General features: G+C 37.2%; 2 protein-coding genes across 2 annotated transcripts in view; both read right to left on the minus strand.

Moving 5' to 3' along the window:
- atg7 (ATG7 autophagy related 7 homolog (S. cerevisiae)) overlaps positions 1-737 on the minus strand; it is a 93,755-nt gene extending 93,018 nt beyond the window's left edge. Inside the window, exons 1-2 of the mRNA XM_037679403.1 lie at positions 514-737; positions 328-382 (exon numbers count right to left, since the gene is read on the minus strand). Of these exons, the coding sequence (XP_037535331.1) occupies positions 328-382; positions 514-685 (227 nt within the window). The 5' untranslated portion in view covers positions 686-737. The remainder of the gene's footprint in view (positions 1-327; positions 383-513) is intronic.
- A 9,109-nt stretch (positions 738-9,846) lies between these two features.
- Positions 9,847-11,502, minus strand: hrh1 (histamine receptor H1). The gene is given in 1 exon segment (XM_037679404.1): positions 9,847-11,502. A coding segment is annotated over 1 exon segment (1,656 nt).
- Between the last annotated feature and the right edge of the window lie 2,269 nt (positions 11,503-13,771).

Here is a 13,771-nt window from a genome sequence, read left to right on the forward strand (position 1 = left end):
CTTTTATGGTGAAAAGAGGATAGAAAATGTGAAGGCACGTTAGGAAGACTGTTTCAAGACTTCAAGTGTTAAAACAGGTTTAAAAGTAGCTGTTTACTTAGATCCTTGGGGGTGGACAAAGCTTAAAAATTTTCAGCCAGTATATGTTTTATCGGCATGAGTCTTCCCCCCCAATATCAGTATCGGCGATAGCTAAAATGTCCGTATCAGCTGGGCTCTAATTTATGTTCTACATACTAATGGATTTATATTATATTGTGCATTTAACTTATCAATCATAAGCACTACACCTTAGAAGGATTGTTGTGTAAATGTCATCATACTTACACATCAAACGCACTGAACTCCAACGTCAGACGAGTTGGCAAACCAACTGGATCACCTGTCAAATAGAAATGTAGCCACATCATTTGAATCGTTTCAGTAAGCAAAGTCTATATTTATCAACTCAAGTGCAGAAACTGCACTTAGCACTTGTTAAGTATAATGACACCATCTGGGCACACTACTCACCGTTGTAATAGTATCCTTTGATACACTTGGGGCTCTCATCCAGTCTGTACTCATTGAGCTTCTTCTGAGTGAGCTGGTGCCAGAATCCTGCCTCCAGAGCGCTGCTGAAGGGGGCAAACTGCAGCTTGAGATCTGCGGCGGATGATGACGCTTCACTGATGTCAGACGCCATCACAACTTCACGAATTAAACTCTACAAACTGAAATGAAGCAGCAGTATGTTGGAATAACGCTTAATATTCTGTTATAACACAGAACAGTGAAGAAACATTCACAACTATAATTTGTAACTAACAGGCTTTACACAAACAAACTTACAAAGGAATTACCTGTATAGTGTAGACCTTAGAAGGCAGAGCTCTTTACAAGTGTGCTTTTCATTCACTCAGTCAAACTTGCGTTTAATATGGTTGGTAGAGCTTTAATTAAAGCATGTCCATCATGAACAGTATGGAAATTATTTTTCTGCAAAGGCACTGTTTTATGTGTGTGGACACAAACCATACATTTGAGTATGATCCTGAGCAAATCATGTCATAATTTCTTTTAGCTCCTGAGTTTATGACCTCTGATGGTTTTCTTTGATAAAACACACTTGATAACAGTGATCACTATCAGTCTGTCAGTTTTTAAATTAATGATATAGTGTACTTCAAATTCCTGATGATTGCCAAGAAGGGCATTGTGCAAATGTTGAAATGACAATTAATACAGTTGATAAAGTCAGAAACATTTGGATAATTATGATTCTCTCCCAGACATTTTCACAGAGTAAAAAAAACCTGATTTAAAATGTTTAGGGTTCAGAATTGTTGTATTTTGAACAAGAAAATGTATTGATAATTTATTTGGGTAATTTTGACTTTAAGTATTTATTTGTGATGAGTTTCACAAAAGAAGTAATTATTCAAAATCCTAAAATATTTTACTTTGCTGTGCTTTTACACGTTCTTTGTATAATTTCACATTCTAAATGTTTGCCACAATAACAAACTCAATTTATCCATCCATCCATCCATCCATCCATTATCTTTACCAGCTTCTTCCTTTTTGTGTCGTGGGGGGTCACTGGTGCCCATGTCCAGCAGTCACTGTGCGACAAGCAGGTTACACTCTGGACAGGTCTCCAGTCCATCACAGGGACACAGAGACAAATGAGACAACCATTCACTCTCTCACTCACACCTAAGGGCAACTTACCGAGTTACCAATCAGACTAACATGCATGTTTTTGGTCTGTGGGAGGAAACCGGAGTACCTGCAAAAAGCCTATGCATGGAAAGAACATGCAAACTCCACCCAGAAAGGCTCGGACCGGGATTTGAACCAGGGTGACCTGCTCGCTGAGAGGCAGCAGCTCTACCAACTGCGCCACCGTGCTGCCTAAACTCAATTTATATTCAAACAAAACATATATACATAGTTATTCCACTACATGCATGATTTAGTTTTTCAGCATGGATGCTTTGGTGGACTTTCCACTGCAGACAGTGCCTTGAGATATATGTGTTTTGTGCGTCTTATACTAATTTATACAATACTGTTTATTAAATTATACAATACTATTTCACTAGTGTGAAATACTGTTATTCACACCTAAAGGTGGATTGACCAGACAGCAGCTTGTTTACTCATCAGTGTATGAGACCAAGTTGATGCACTTAGAACCTGCACTAAAAGCATTTAATGTAACTTATATGGTACTACATACAAAAAATATATTTTTGAAGAACAATGCAACAGTGCTCCCCTACAGTCACCGTTTTCTCTCAGATGTACAGCCATGTGTGTCACAAAAATACTTATTATAAACTGTTTAAAATAAACTCCTCATATATCAGTTAAATTTAAACTTTAGGAAACAAGACAAATTTGTAAAGATCCACCCCACAAACCAAATTAATTTATCTAGTGTCTTCTCACACAAAAGAACACAAAAAAGCAAGCATGGATCAAACTATGCTCTTAAACAACACACTTGTTACTTCACTTCCCAGAAACCTTTCCTGTAACATGAACCCGTCTGTGACAGCTCACAGGACTGTAACACTAACACATTCAACACGTCTCCCTTTTTTCAGGACCAATGTATAAATTGCATTTCTTGCTCGCTTTTCAATTCAAACTTGTAAAGGAAAAAACACTTTGTAAACAGTGTTATCAACTAAGTTTATTCTGTTCATACATTTACCAGTACAGCACAAGTCCATCTTTCAAGCAGCGATAACAAGGCAGCATGAACATTACATAACTCTTATTTCCCTATTCTAATATTGTTTTCTCCTTATTGAGTCTCAACAGTTCACAAGTTAAGCCTAGTGAGTTTTACAATAGCCTTCCCAGACATGATTCTGAGCTTACTGGTGTTCTGGTGATCATAATGTTACAACTATGCTGCTGTATTCATTCGTACTCATCTGCTCACACAGACTCTTGTTCGTGCTGCTGTTGTCCGGCGTATTGTTATTGCACTATTTAGTGTATTCTTAGGTTAGTGTTTTTCTTAGTTCATATCTTAGATCTTATTACTGTTTTTCTTTTAAAATTTACACTTTTGTTGGATGTAACTGGGACCCTGTGTAGTACACAATTTCGTTCCACCACATGCGATGCGAATGACAATAAAGAACCTTTACCTTGAACTAAATTCACTTGCCTGAGAATTAAAGCAGAAATTAATGTGACATTTATTCTGCTATTGCCTGTTTAATTCAATAATTTGTAAATAAAGTCAAGGTTTATTTGGAAATCTGTAACATTCTACCTTTATTTACACAGATAGTCTCATTGAATCACGAGGATTCATTTTCAAGAAAGACCTGTTTTAGACAGACAACATATACAGTACAGGCAACAATATACAACAATAAAAAACAAATAAAATAAAAAAATAGTGTAAAAATAATCAAATCAAGGTGTCACATAAAACAAGGTAAAATACTAACCAACAAGTCTTACAAACAGGAAAATTCTTGACAAGAAAACCTAATGAACTTGATTTTTTTAAACAACAATAAGCTCCAAAGGAAATTGTTGTATAATAAATTTTGCTGCTCACCCAAATTAGTTTGGTTGATATTTGACCAGTAAAACTGTCACTAAATGGCAAAAAATGACTAAGTTTCTTGCAGCACAAACATTGTCTTTGTAAGATGTTTTAACAACAAGTGAATGCTTGTTTCAATCTTTTTTTTATTTATTTACTTTTTCAGGAACAAGTTTGTCCATGCTGTAATGACAATGAAAGCAGCACTAATTTTAACCATTAAAACGTTTAAAATCTCAAAAAACAAAATGTCTCAGAAAAGACAAACCCCCAAAAAGACACACAGCGACTCTACAGACAGAATATTTCTGGTAACATTTCCCCACAAAACACCCACATTTTATTTGTGAAACAGTTAAAGGCTTTGTGCGCTTACCCCGAGCAGTGACTTCCTGGTTTAGTTGGTCATGTGATCGCGGCGCTTGTCAATAGAGCAGTGCATTGTGGGTAAATGTTTAGCTTAGGTTAGCTGCCGTGGCTTCTCGTAAACTTTACGGTGCATGAACCATCGAGTAAAACACGAAGAGCCAAAACAGAAGCAAAAATGCGCAAACGACGAAGCAGGAGAAAACTGACAAAAACCTATACGTTCCGTTTCTTTTCATTTTGAACGGACAGACGAATCCAACAAAGATATCCTGCTGGTGTAAACCAGATTACCTCAACAACATCGGTTTTTAGCAGGTGAAATCTCACGTAATGCAATAGTGGTGAAACAGGTCCTCTCCTCTACTACTCTGGAAATACAGGACAGGGCGAACAAGTATTTTTTTTCCTCTTCCTGTATCATACCCGGAAAGTCAGAAATCTATAAACACTGTAACCTACTTAGCGAAGGCACCGTCTCAATAATGCTATACGTAAAAAAAGTTATTTAGTTGCTCAAAATATACAGGTACGAATACTGCAGTATATTGGCTTCTTTGCATCAGCTCTCCAGACTTACACCTTCACAGTCCAGCTGAGGTCTTTAAATGTTATTAATCTTGGACATTTCAAGATCCATCTGTCTGGAACAGGTCCCTCTTTTAAATGAATCCTTGTGGCTCAATGAGATTAGCCTGTAGAAATATAAATAAAGGTTGAATGAATGAATAAATCCAAGTTTAAACAAGTGAAGAAAGAGCCATTTTGTTGGGCCCCAAGATCAGTGAAGTACTCCTAACCCAATAATTCTCAGTCAGGTCATCTGGACAATATATATATATTACCTACGAACTCTAGCTATCATATATAAATTAAAGAAAACCCTAGTTTTGTACCATATTCTGGATATAAACTTCAAAGTGATCATTGAAATTATATATATATCTTTCTCAGGGGTCGCAGCAGGGAAGTGCTGCAACTGGCAAGACTTGGCAATTGTTTTTGTTTTGTTTTTTTCCATGCTGGATGCTCTTCCTGACCACTGAGTTACCACAGCTCTGCTTTTAGGGTGCCTGGGGGAGCAGATAGTGGGGGTTAAGGATCTTGCTCAAGGACAATTGGTCTTCCCACTAAGGAATTACTTGTTTGAACGATAACGATGGAATTTCTTTTGTAAGAAGTTCTGCACATACATTATATATATTTTTTTTTTAATCAGCAAGATCCCTGTAAATGTGATCAGTGCAGCCTCAGTCCTGAACTAAGCCGAATGTATTTAATTTATTATGAAGTTTTACTGAGTCCACCATGTTGCCGATTTTATCAGGGAGAGCTGAAACACTAAAGCAATGTCAAACATTTGACATTTTTCACATTTTTGTATCAAAACTTTGAACTATGAAATACTGATTTTATTGAGCCTTTTTATTAAATCAATAGGAATGTACAAATGATGAAAATATAATACATTTTTGTCATGTATGCTTACTAAAAATAAATTATTATAGTGATGATGACCGCCAGTTGGGCAAATTCACTATGGAGTGAAAGCATGAAACTAGTCTTTTATACCTCTCCTTTTTTCAGTCAGTCCATTTCATAAAACCCCATGAAAATGTGAATGATAAGTGTCATTACAAGTAAACATTACAAAACCAAACTAATAATGTCATATTCCACAAAACTTAGTTTAAAAAAAGTAGTTTTTTTATTTCTTTGACGAGGTGTAAAGGGTCAAAGAGCATCATGGTTTAGCATTTCCACAAACAGCCACAAAACAATTCAATTATAACAATATCACACAGTCTGTCGCCTTGTGCTTTGTGTCTGTGGCGTTTAAATGTCAGCATTTAGCAGCATGATATTGATTTTGTTTTTGTTTTGTTTTGCTTTTAAATTTTTGAGAGCTCAATATCTACGTGCTGTAGTTTTATTAAAGTGTGAGAGTCTCTCCTTTAGAAGTTTCACACACAGTATGTGCATGTTTATTGTGTTGCACGTTTGGGCTCCACAGCTTTTTCCACATCCTTTTCCAATCTCAGAACTATTTCTTTTTCTTATGTTCAGATCAAACAGTACGAGGGGATCAACTTCACAGTCTGAATGGAGGTTTAAGACAAAGAGCCGGATTAACAGTTTAAAGAAGGATTCCCAGATTAGATTTCCCACATATCAGGCAACGTGGGGAACAAAACCCCTAAAACTCTACAGCCTCACAGCAGGTCAATATGTTTCTGGGTTATTTATTTATTTATTTACATATCTACTTTGTCAGTCGTGCAGTTTTGTTAGAGAATTTTATAGCTGAAATGCAACTATCAGCAGAGTCTTATCAAAATTAGACATTGCTGTTTATTAATAGTAACCTTATTGTTCGGGCCATTAAGCTCACCTTAGAGTAAAAATGAAAGGAATCCTGTGTATTAATCATATAAAAGTTTTAAAAACCTACATGCTTAAGACTAGACTTTTTGCAACATGGCTGATTTAGATGAAAGCTTCCCATTGACAGATCTTCAAATTTGTTTAATTTGCAAACTGTTGGCTTCGTTAGATAATTTTTACTAATAATCATGTACTGAATTAATGATAATCTGTTATATAGGAACTAAATTGACTGTAATAGGATTTAAATCTGTGTTGTATTTATAATTTGGACGTTTATTTCCTTTTGTACAGTAACTTTTTTGTGTGTGAATTGTTGCTAAGTAAATAAACTGCATTGAATTTTAAGGCTAACTAAGATGCTGTCTGTTTTTTGCAATTAAATGTTTTAATAAACTATTTGAAAATTAGTTTAAACAACAGCTAAGTATTCTATAAGAGTACCTCAGCATTAGCATGAAACATTTTTGTCTTGTAAACTGGTAACCGAGTTTAATAAATTATAAATAGTATGCACTCGCTTCTCTAAAGATCAGGAAAACGTGTGTTCTTGTAGTTCTAGGGAGCCTTGGAGGATTACTGAAGCGTGCTGAGGAACCATCGCACCACACGACTACACAAACCCACCAGATATGAACATAAATAGATACAGAACAAGTCTTAAAAGCAACAAAGTCACACAAAAAATGTTCTGAACATCCATGAACGTTGTGTCAGACTGGGTTTGTCAGAGTTTCTATATCAGGTTGTGATGATCCTTTCACACGTCCGTAATGGGTCAATGATAAGCGGTATTAATAAAAGACTGCTCGTTAATCATTACAGTCCTTTTTTCCTGTTTCCAGAAATAATACTCTGAGTAAAAGTCCAAAGAAAAGTATCTAAAACATTAATACAAGAACATTCGAGGACTTAATTTCAGGTGAAATACTTACAGTAAAATATATATTTGATGGGTTTTTTTTAACGACAAATTTTAGTAAAGCAAGAGCATTTAAAGAATGGTTGAAACTATTGGTATTTCTTCTTATTTAAAAAAAAAAAGATTGATTTCAAACGGGATCAATACGTATGACTCAGTTTCAGCCCTTCAAATATGTTGGATTTAACTGAGTATTGAAAATATAATTATTGTAATTAGCAAGCATTTTCTGTAATTAAGGCAAACCATTACATTTGTGTGCAGAGAAAAGATGGTCTGCACAAACAATAACAGGACAACAGCATTTTACTTCTTAAATGGGGGGGGTGGGAATTGGTGCACATTTGAAAACATGCTTTGCTATTTTTACTAGAAACATTTTATATTTCATTTTGCTTAGCTTCATCTTTTTTTGCCACAAGGCAAAGTTTGTAGGATGCAGTATGTCTATAAAATTATTATTTTTTTAAAAACATCTCATATTTATGATGTTTTTTCACAGCATTGCAAAATTTAATTTGCTACATTCAAGCTAAAAATCCAAGAGCAGATGCTACATGTCAAATGTAAACAAAGTAAATTGTAAATAAATAAATAAAATTAGCTTCAGGTTAACAAAATCATAACTGTTTTCTTTAAATTGACACGAGGATTGTAAAACACACCGTTTTACCGTGTGAAAATAAAATCATAATCATGTTTTGTTGATTTAAAAATGTGCATGAATAAAAGTGTCAAATATAAAATAGTTTAAATGTAATGACTTTTCCCGCATAATCAAAGATGTGCACATGTGATGAGAAGCACACCGCAGGACACGATTAGGTCAAACTGTGATTTAAACGTGCACACTAAGCACATTCCAGTGTCTTGATACTGTTAAAAAGCAATTAACTTCTCAAACAGTGTGTTAATAAGGCAAATCACGGAAAATCTCTTAAGCACTTGCTATATATATTTTTTCCAACTTTGTTTCAACATTGTCAAAACACATTTCACATTTTTTACTTGTAGTGCAAAAAAATTAATAAAAATGATTTCCCTTAAACTCTTTCAGCAATCTATAGTTTGCTGTCAACATCATGTGTTAAATGTTCAATGACCAGTTTAAAGAAGCCATAATTTCTTACCAAAAATATCAACAAATAATAAAGCACACATTATTCAAAGTTTTTCCCATTTTATATAAAGGATTTTATTGACAGTGAGCATCAGTGACATGTGAAGTGGGATTTTGTTGAAAAGAACAATTAATTAATATCTTACCTGGTGTAGGTAGCTCTTTAAACCTTAGTTTGGAGAAACAAAGTCTCCAACAGCAAAATCAGCAGGAACAGGACCAATGTATACATTTTATCTTCTTCTTTCGGCTGCTCCCGTCCAGGGGTCACCGCAGCAAACTAACTTGGATAAAGATTTGGCATTTGATTTTATGCCAGATGCCTTCCTGACGCTACCACAGCCCTCTGTGTGGAGAAGAGAGCTGCTATCTAGGGAGAGCAGGAGGGGGGTGAGGGCCTTGCTCAAGGGCCCAGAGTAGGACAAGTGAGGGTGCAGGCTGGTGTGGGTGCTTCACCTACCCCACCCACATTTTTGATGTTGTCGGTACCGGGGCTTGAACCGGCGATCTTCCGATCACAGGCTCACCTTCTCTAACCTCTGCGCCACCACACGCTCTAAAAGATAACAGCATGTCATGATCTTCGCTCTCTGCCAGCTCTCTTGGCCATGCCCACTTCTCCTCTGCAGAGCGGAGATCAACACGCTGCAGGAGGGAGCTTCTCCCTGCACATGTGGGCTGCACACTCGTGCAGCAGGTGCTAAATAATTTTAAAAAATGTATTTGAAAATTAAAAAAAATCCATGCCAATCGTGTGTGGCTTGTCCATCAATCAGCCAATTGTGTGTCATGTCCAATCTTACTTTGAAAAACCGCGAAAGAGCGAGTCTGCAAAAGTAGTGAAGGACTACTGTATATGTAAATAGAATTATAATGTTATATGTGAGTGCAAAGAGCAGCAGCAGCTACTTGTAGCTCCTAATAGGAGAGTGGGGTAATTTCAGGAGGAATTTCACATTTCTGCCAGAATAGCCATGTAGTGGACAACAGGTGCCAATATAGAAGTTTAAACAAAAAAAAAAATAGCATGAACTTCCAATATATTATAGAGATCTGAGGTGTTTTATGATGTCAGTAATCTGCTTTTGTCTTGGTTGTAATCAAAAAGGGCATTAGCATCAGTCCTGTAAGAACTGAACATCATTTAATTCAAAGAGATATCTACAGCAGGTAAGATATTAATTGCTCATTTTCACAAAACCCTGCTTTAAAACATTCACACTATTTAAGCTTAAATGCCTTTGGCTCAAACATGTTAAAATAACAGACAAATTAAATAATAGGTTCAGACATCATTTTTACTCGTTTCATCAAACTCTGCATTTAAAAAATAAAACTTGGACCATATTGCACTAGAAATTATATTTTCATTTAAAATACACATTTGAAATGTATCTACACTTCGAGAAAAAAAAATCTAAGCTTATCTGTGAGTTGCCGTAACATTTAGACATGTTGTTTGTTCGAAGTTTTGTTCCGTTTGTCAAAAATCCATCACCAATTAACCTTAAGAATATTCCTGAAGACACGTTTGAAGTTGCCGTTGCAGAGCGGATATATAAAGGGGTTCAGAGTGGAGTTGATGTAACCGAGCCAAATGGTGAACATGTGAAGATCGTGATGTACGCACTCTGGGCAGAACGCCATCACCATAAACACAATGAAGTAAGGTATCCAACACAGTAAGAAAGCAGCAATTATAAAACCTAACTGCTTGGCTGCTTTGTGCTCCTTATGAATGCGCAGACTCTGAAGCCTGTGCCGTGATTGGTCAATAAATCGGTGCCATGCTTGTTTCAGAGTCACTGCGTTATCTGGGTCTATTTCAGCATCTTCAGCGCCTTCCTCGGGCCACGGCAGAGCTTGACTTGGGTCATAGCTGTTGTAGAGAACAGATGTGTATCTCTGAACGTCTGACACCTGGCTGCCACCACACACTCTGCTCACAGAGTTTGTCACAGTGACGTGACATTCATTTAAAGAAGCTTGAAGTTTGCCCTCGCTGTTTCCACCTGAGCATGCCGTATCCTGTGGCGCTGACGGTTGGCTCAGGGGAGGCTCAGCGTCTGCCTGCCGCTCTTCAGGAGACAGAGAGCATGTTTTTGCTTTGCGTGCCATTCTTAGCCGTTTTGTTGTCATGGTAAGCAGTGACGTCTGCTGGCACTTTACACCTATTTTCCTGTGAGCTCTAAATGGAGCAGCTTTGCTTTTATCAGCATCTTCAAGGGAGTATGTCTGGTCAAGAGTATTCTGGTCCAGCAGTCGTTCCTTTTTTGATGTTTTCATCGAGGAGTCATTTTCCCTATTAGGTGATTTGGAGTGGCTGTTCTTCGGACTTTGAGCATTTCCTCCATTTTCATTTTCCCCAAATGAATCTGCTGGGTGAATTATTCTCTCTCTGTCTCGTAGGTGCTGCCTTACAGCCAAGTAGATGTGCGTGTAAAACCACAGCATCAAAATCGAGGGCACGTAGAAGTTGAAAACTGCGGTGATGACTTTGAACCACGTGACAAAACGAAAGTCTGTGTCACACTTGTTCTCCTCTTCAGGTTTAAGGTCTACATGGGTGAAAGACCTCCACCCCAAAATAGGAATGATCCACATCAGTGACAGGAGCCAGGCTCCGGAGATCATAACACTAGCTTTTCCTCGTGTTCGATATTTCAGGTATTTGAGCGGTTGTCTGACCGAGCGATACCGATCCAAACACAGGATGAATAAGCTGAAGATGGAAGCTGTGCTCGCCACATAGTCCATAATCAACCAGAACTGGCACACAGCCCGTCCCAGCTTCCACTCATCCTCCAACAGATACATCAAGTTCAGCGGCATGACTGTGGCCCCCACGATCAGATCAGCCACAGAGAGACTGACGATGTACAGATTCCCTACGGTGTGGAGACTCTTTTCCTTCTTCACGGCGTAGAGGACAAGCAGGTTCATTATGATGGTGAGAAGCGAAAGGAGCCCCAGCGACACCCCCAGAAGGGCGTATTGGAAGGGGTTACGAAGGGTCCGGGTGTGATTATGCCTCGAGAGGCTACTCCAACTCTTGTTGCTGTAGTTGGTGTTGATGGGGACGTCTGTGAAAGGTGACAGACCAGATTCCATCATGTTAGGTGAGACAAAGACGTCTAGATCCAGTCACATTCTGTCCAGGTGTTGGTCAGGGTGTGATCATGTTTCCGAAAGTAATGAGGTCACTCAGCTCAGGTGTGACGGAGGTTTAAAGTAGAACATGACGACCGTTGAAGATATTCCTTCTTCAGCATCAATCAGTGTCCCGTTGTTAGTTTTGTTGATCATTCAAACATCTGGAAAACAACATATGTGACAGATGAGAACTTTAAAATGCAGTTAATACATTTTCGCTTCTTTTATACAAAAACACAAAGTAGTTAGGATTAGGCCTGTCATGATAGCAAATTTTGCTGGGCGATTAATTGACTCAGAAATTATTGCCATAAATGATCATATTGTTTGAAATTTGTCAATAATTAGTAATTATTGTCAAATTTAAGAAGAAATGTTGGTTAATTTATTTTGCATGTAGTACATTTTTTGACCACAGGATGACAATATAAGACTGTTTGAACCAAAGGATGGTTAGTGAGGGAGTGAGCAACGTGTCTCTTTAAGGAAAAATGGGAGGGAGGCCCCTTGACGTGACATGGGCTGTCTCTCTTTCCTTTTTTCGGTTGTCAAAATGGCGGACACTCAGTGCAGTTTGAGCTCTTTAGCATAGCATTTTTCACACAAAGCTTTTAATAACAAACTCAGTAAACAAGTTCTCAGCTTCGTTTTGCAAAGAAAAACAACTTTTCACATGAAGACACGGGTTTCAATCATGAATTTTGGAGCTTTGACAAAACTGAGGTTTTTTTCCTGAGGTCGGCCTGTTAGCTTAGCTCATAGCTTAGCTTCTCAGCTGCTTTTAATGATACAAAAACGTGATTTTGGACGGTTACAATGTATTTTAAAGAGAAAAGAGAAAGGGAGGGGTCAGTGAAGAGCACCGGAGTTGAGCCTTTTGTCAATCCAGTGAAAGAGAGAGAGATGAAGAAACAATAAAGCTGATAAATGAAAATAAGGTTGATAATTTTCATTTATCATAAGTGATTTATTGTTTATCGTGACAGGCCTAATTAGTATTTTTTTTAAGTATCAAATGCACAGCAGTCAGATATACTGTAAATCCATTTCATGAATTTATTTTTCCATCAGTCTTTTTCCGGTTAATGTTTGGACTCAGCAATCTAAAAAGCCTTAAAATTTCTGTCCTTTCTTCTCATTCACTGTCCAGCTGGCTTTCTCTAACACTTACATGAGCAGAGGGCAACGAAACGCATAAACAACACCGGAGCGGACAAACTGTGTCATTCGCTAACAGGAGCCATTAATATGCTGCCAGGGCAGTGTGATGAAACTCATGTCCAAGAATTTTTTAGGAGCCTATAGATCAACAAAACAAATGGAGGAAATCACAGTGGGACATTTAATATTAAAACATATCACAATGGGGCTGCAAAAGCACTTATCTTAACAGTTGGGGTATCGATTTTTTATAAGAGTGGCCTAAAATAGACTCGTTGCCATGGGTGCAGGTGGTATTTATGAATATGAATGGTCTTTTTGGGAAAAAAATTATAGTTTCAGTTTAATTTATTGAATTGGCATTTTAACTTTTCATGGGGCCCTTAGCTATAGAACACAAATTACAAGGCAGGTTTGAGCGAATTTGCCGTTTATTCTCATAAATCCCTCTAAAAGGTTGTCTTATTATTTCAATGACATATTCACTTTGCAATAAGACAAATATAGATAGATATCCTTGCATGATATCTATCTATCCAGTGGTGTAGTCTATGCGAAACTCGAGAATACGGAGTATACCCACTAGAAAAGCTTAAGAATTTTAGTATACCCACTTAAAAGTGCCCATTGATACATGACATATCATTAGGCACGTGTCATTGATCCGTGAAACGGCAGTTAAACGTTTCTGTAACAATCTTTCTATATGCAGCGCTTGTTTATACATTCGCTTACCCAGGGAATTAATGAATACTTCTGTACTTACTACTTAATACTTGAACATGTTTTGCTTTGATATTGTTTTATAAATTCTATAACATGTTTTTAATGCAAAGCCAACTGCTGTACAAAGTTTGTTGTACATTTATTCAAATATAAGCATCAGAGAAATTTGGAAATGTTCAATATTCTTAAAAATCAAAATAAATTGACGATTACATTATACTACCCAGTGTACTTTGGTTTCTAAGCACAGTATACCCACTACCAAAATTTAGACTACACCACTCTGTCTGTCTGTCTGTCTGTCTGTCTGTCTGTCTGTCTGTCTGTCTGTCTGTCTGTCTGTCTGTCTGTCTGTCTGTCTGTCTGTCTGTCTGATGTT

This window comes from Nematolebias whitei, chromosome 7, assembly GCF_014905685.2.
Source record: "Nematolebias whitei isolate Nwh7 chromosome 7, NemWhi1, whole genome shotgun sequence".
NCBI lineage: Eukaryota > Metazoa > Chordata > Actinopteri > Cyprinodontiformes > Rivulidae > Nematolebias > Nematolebias whitei.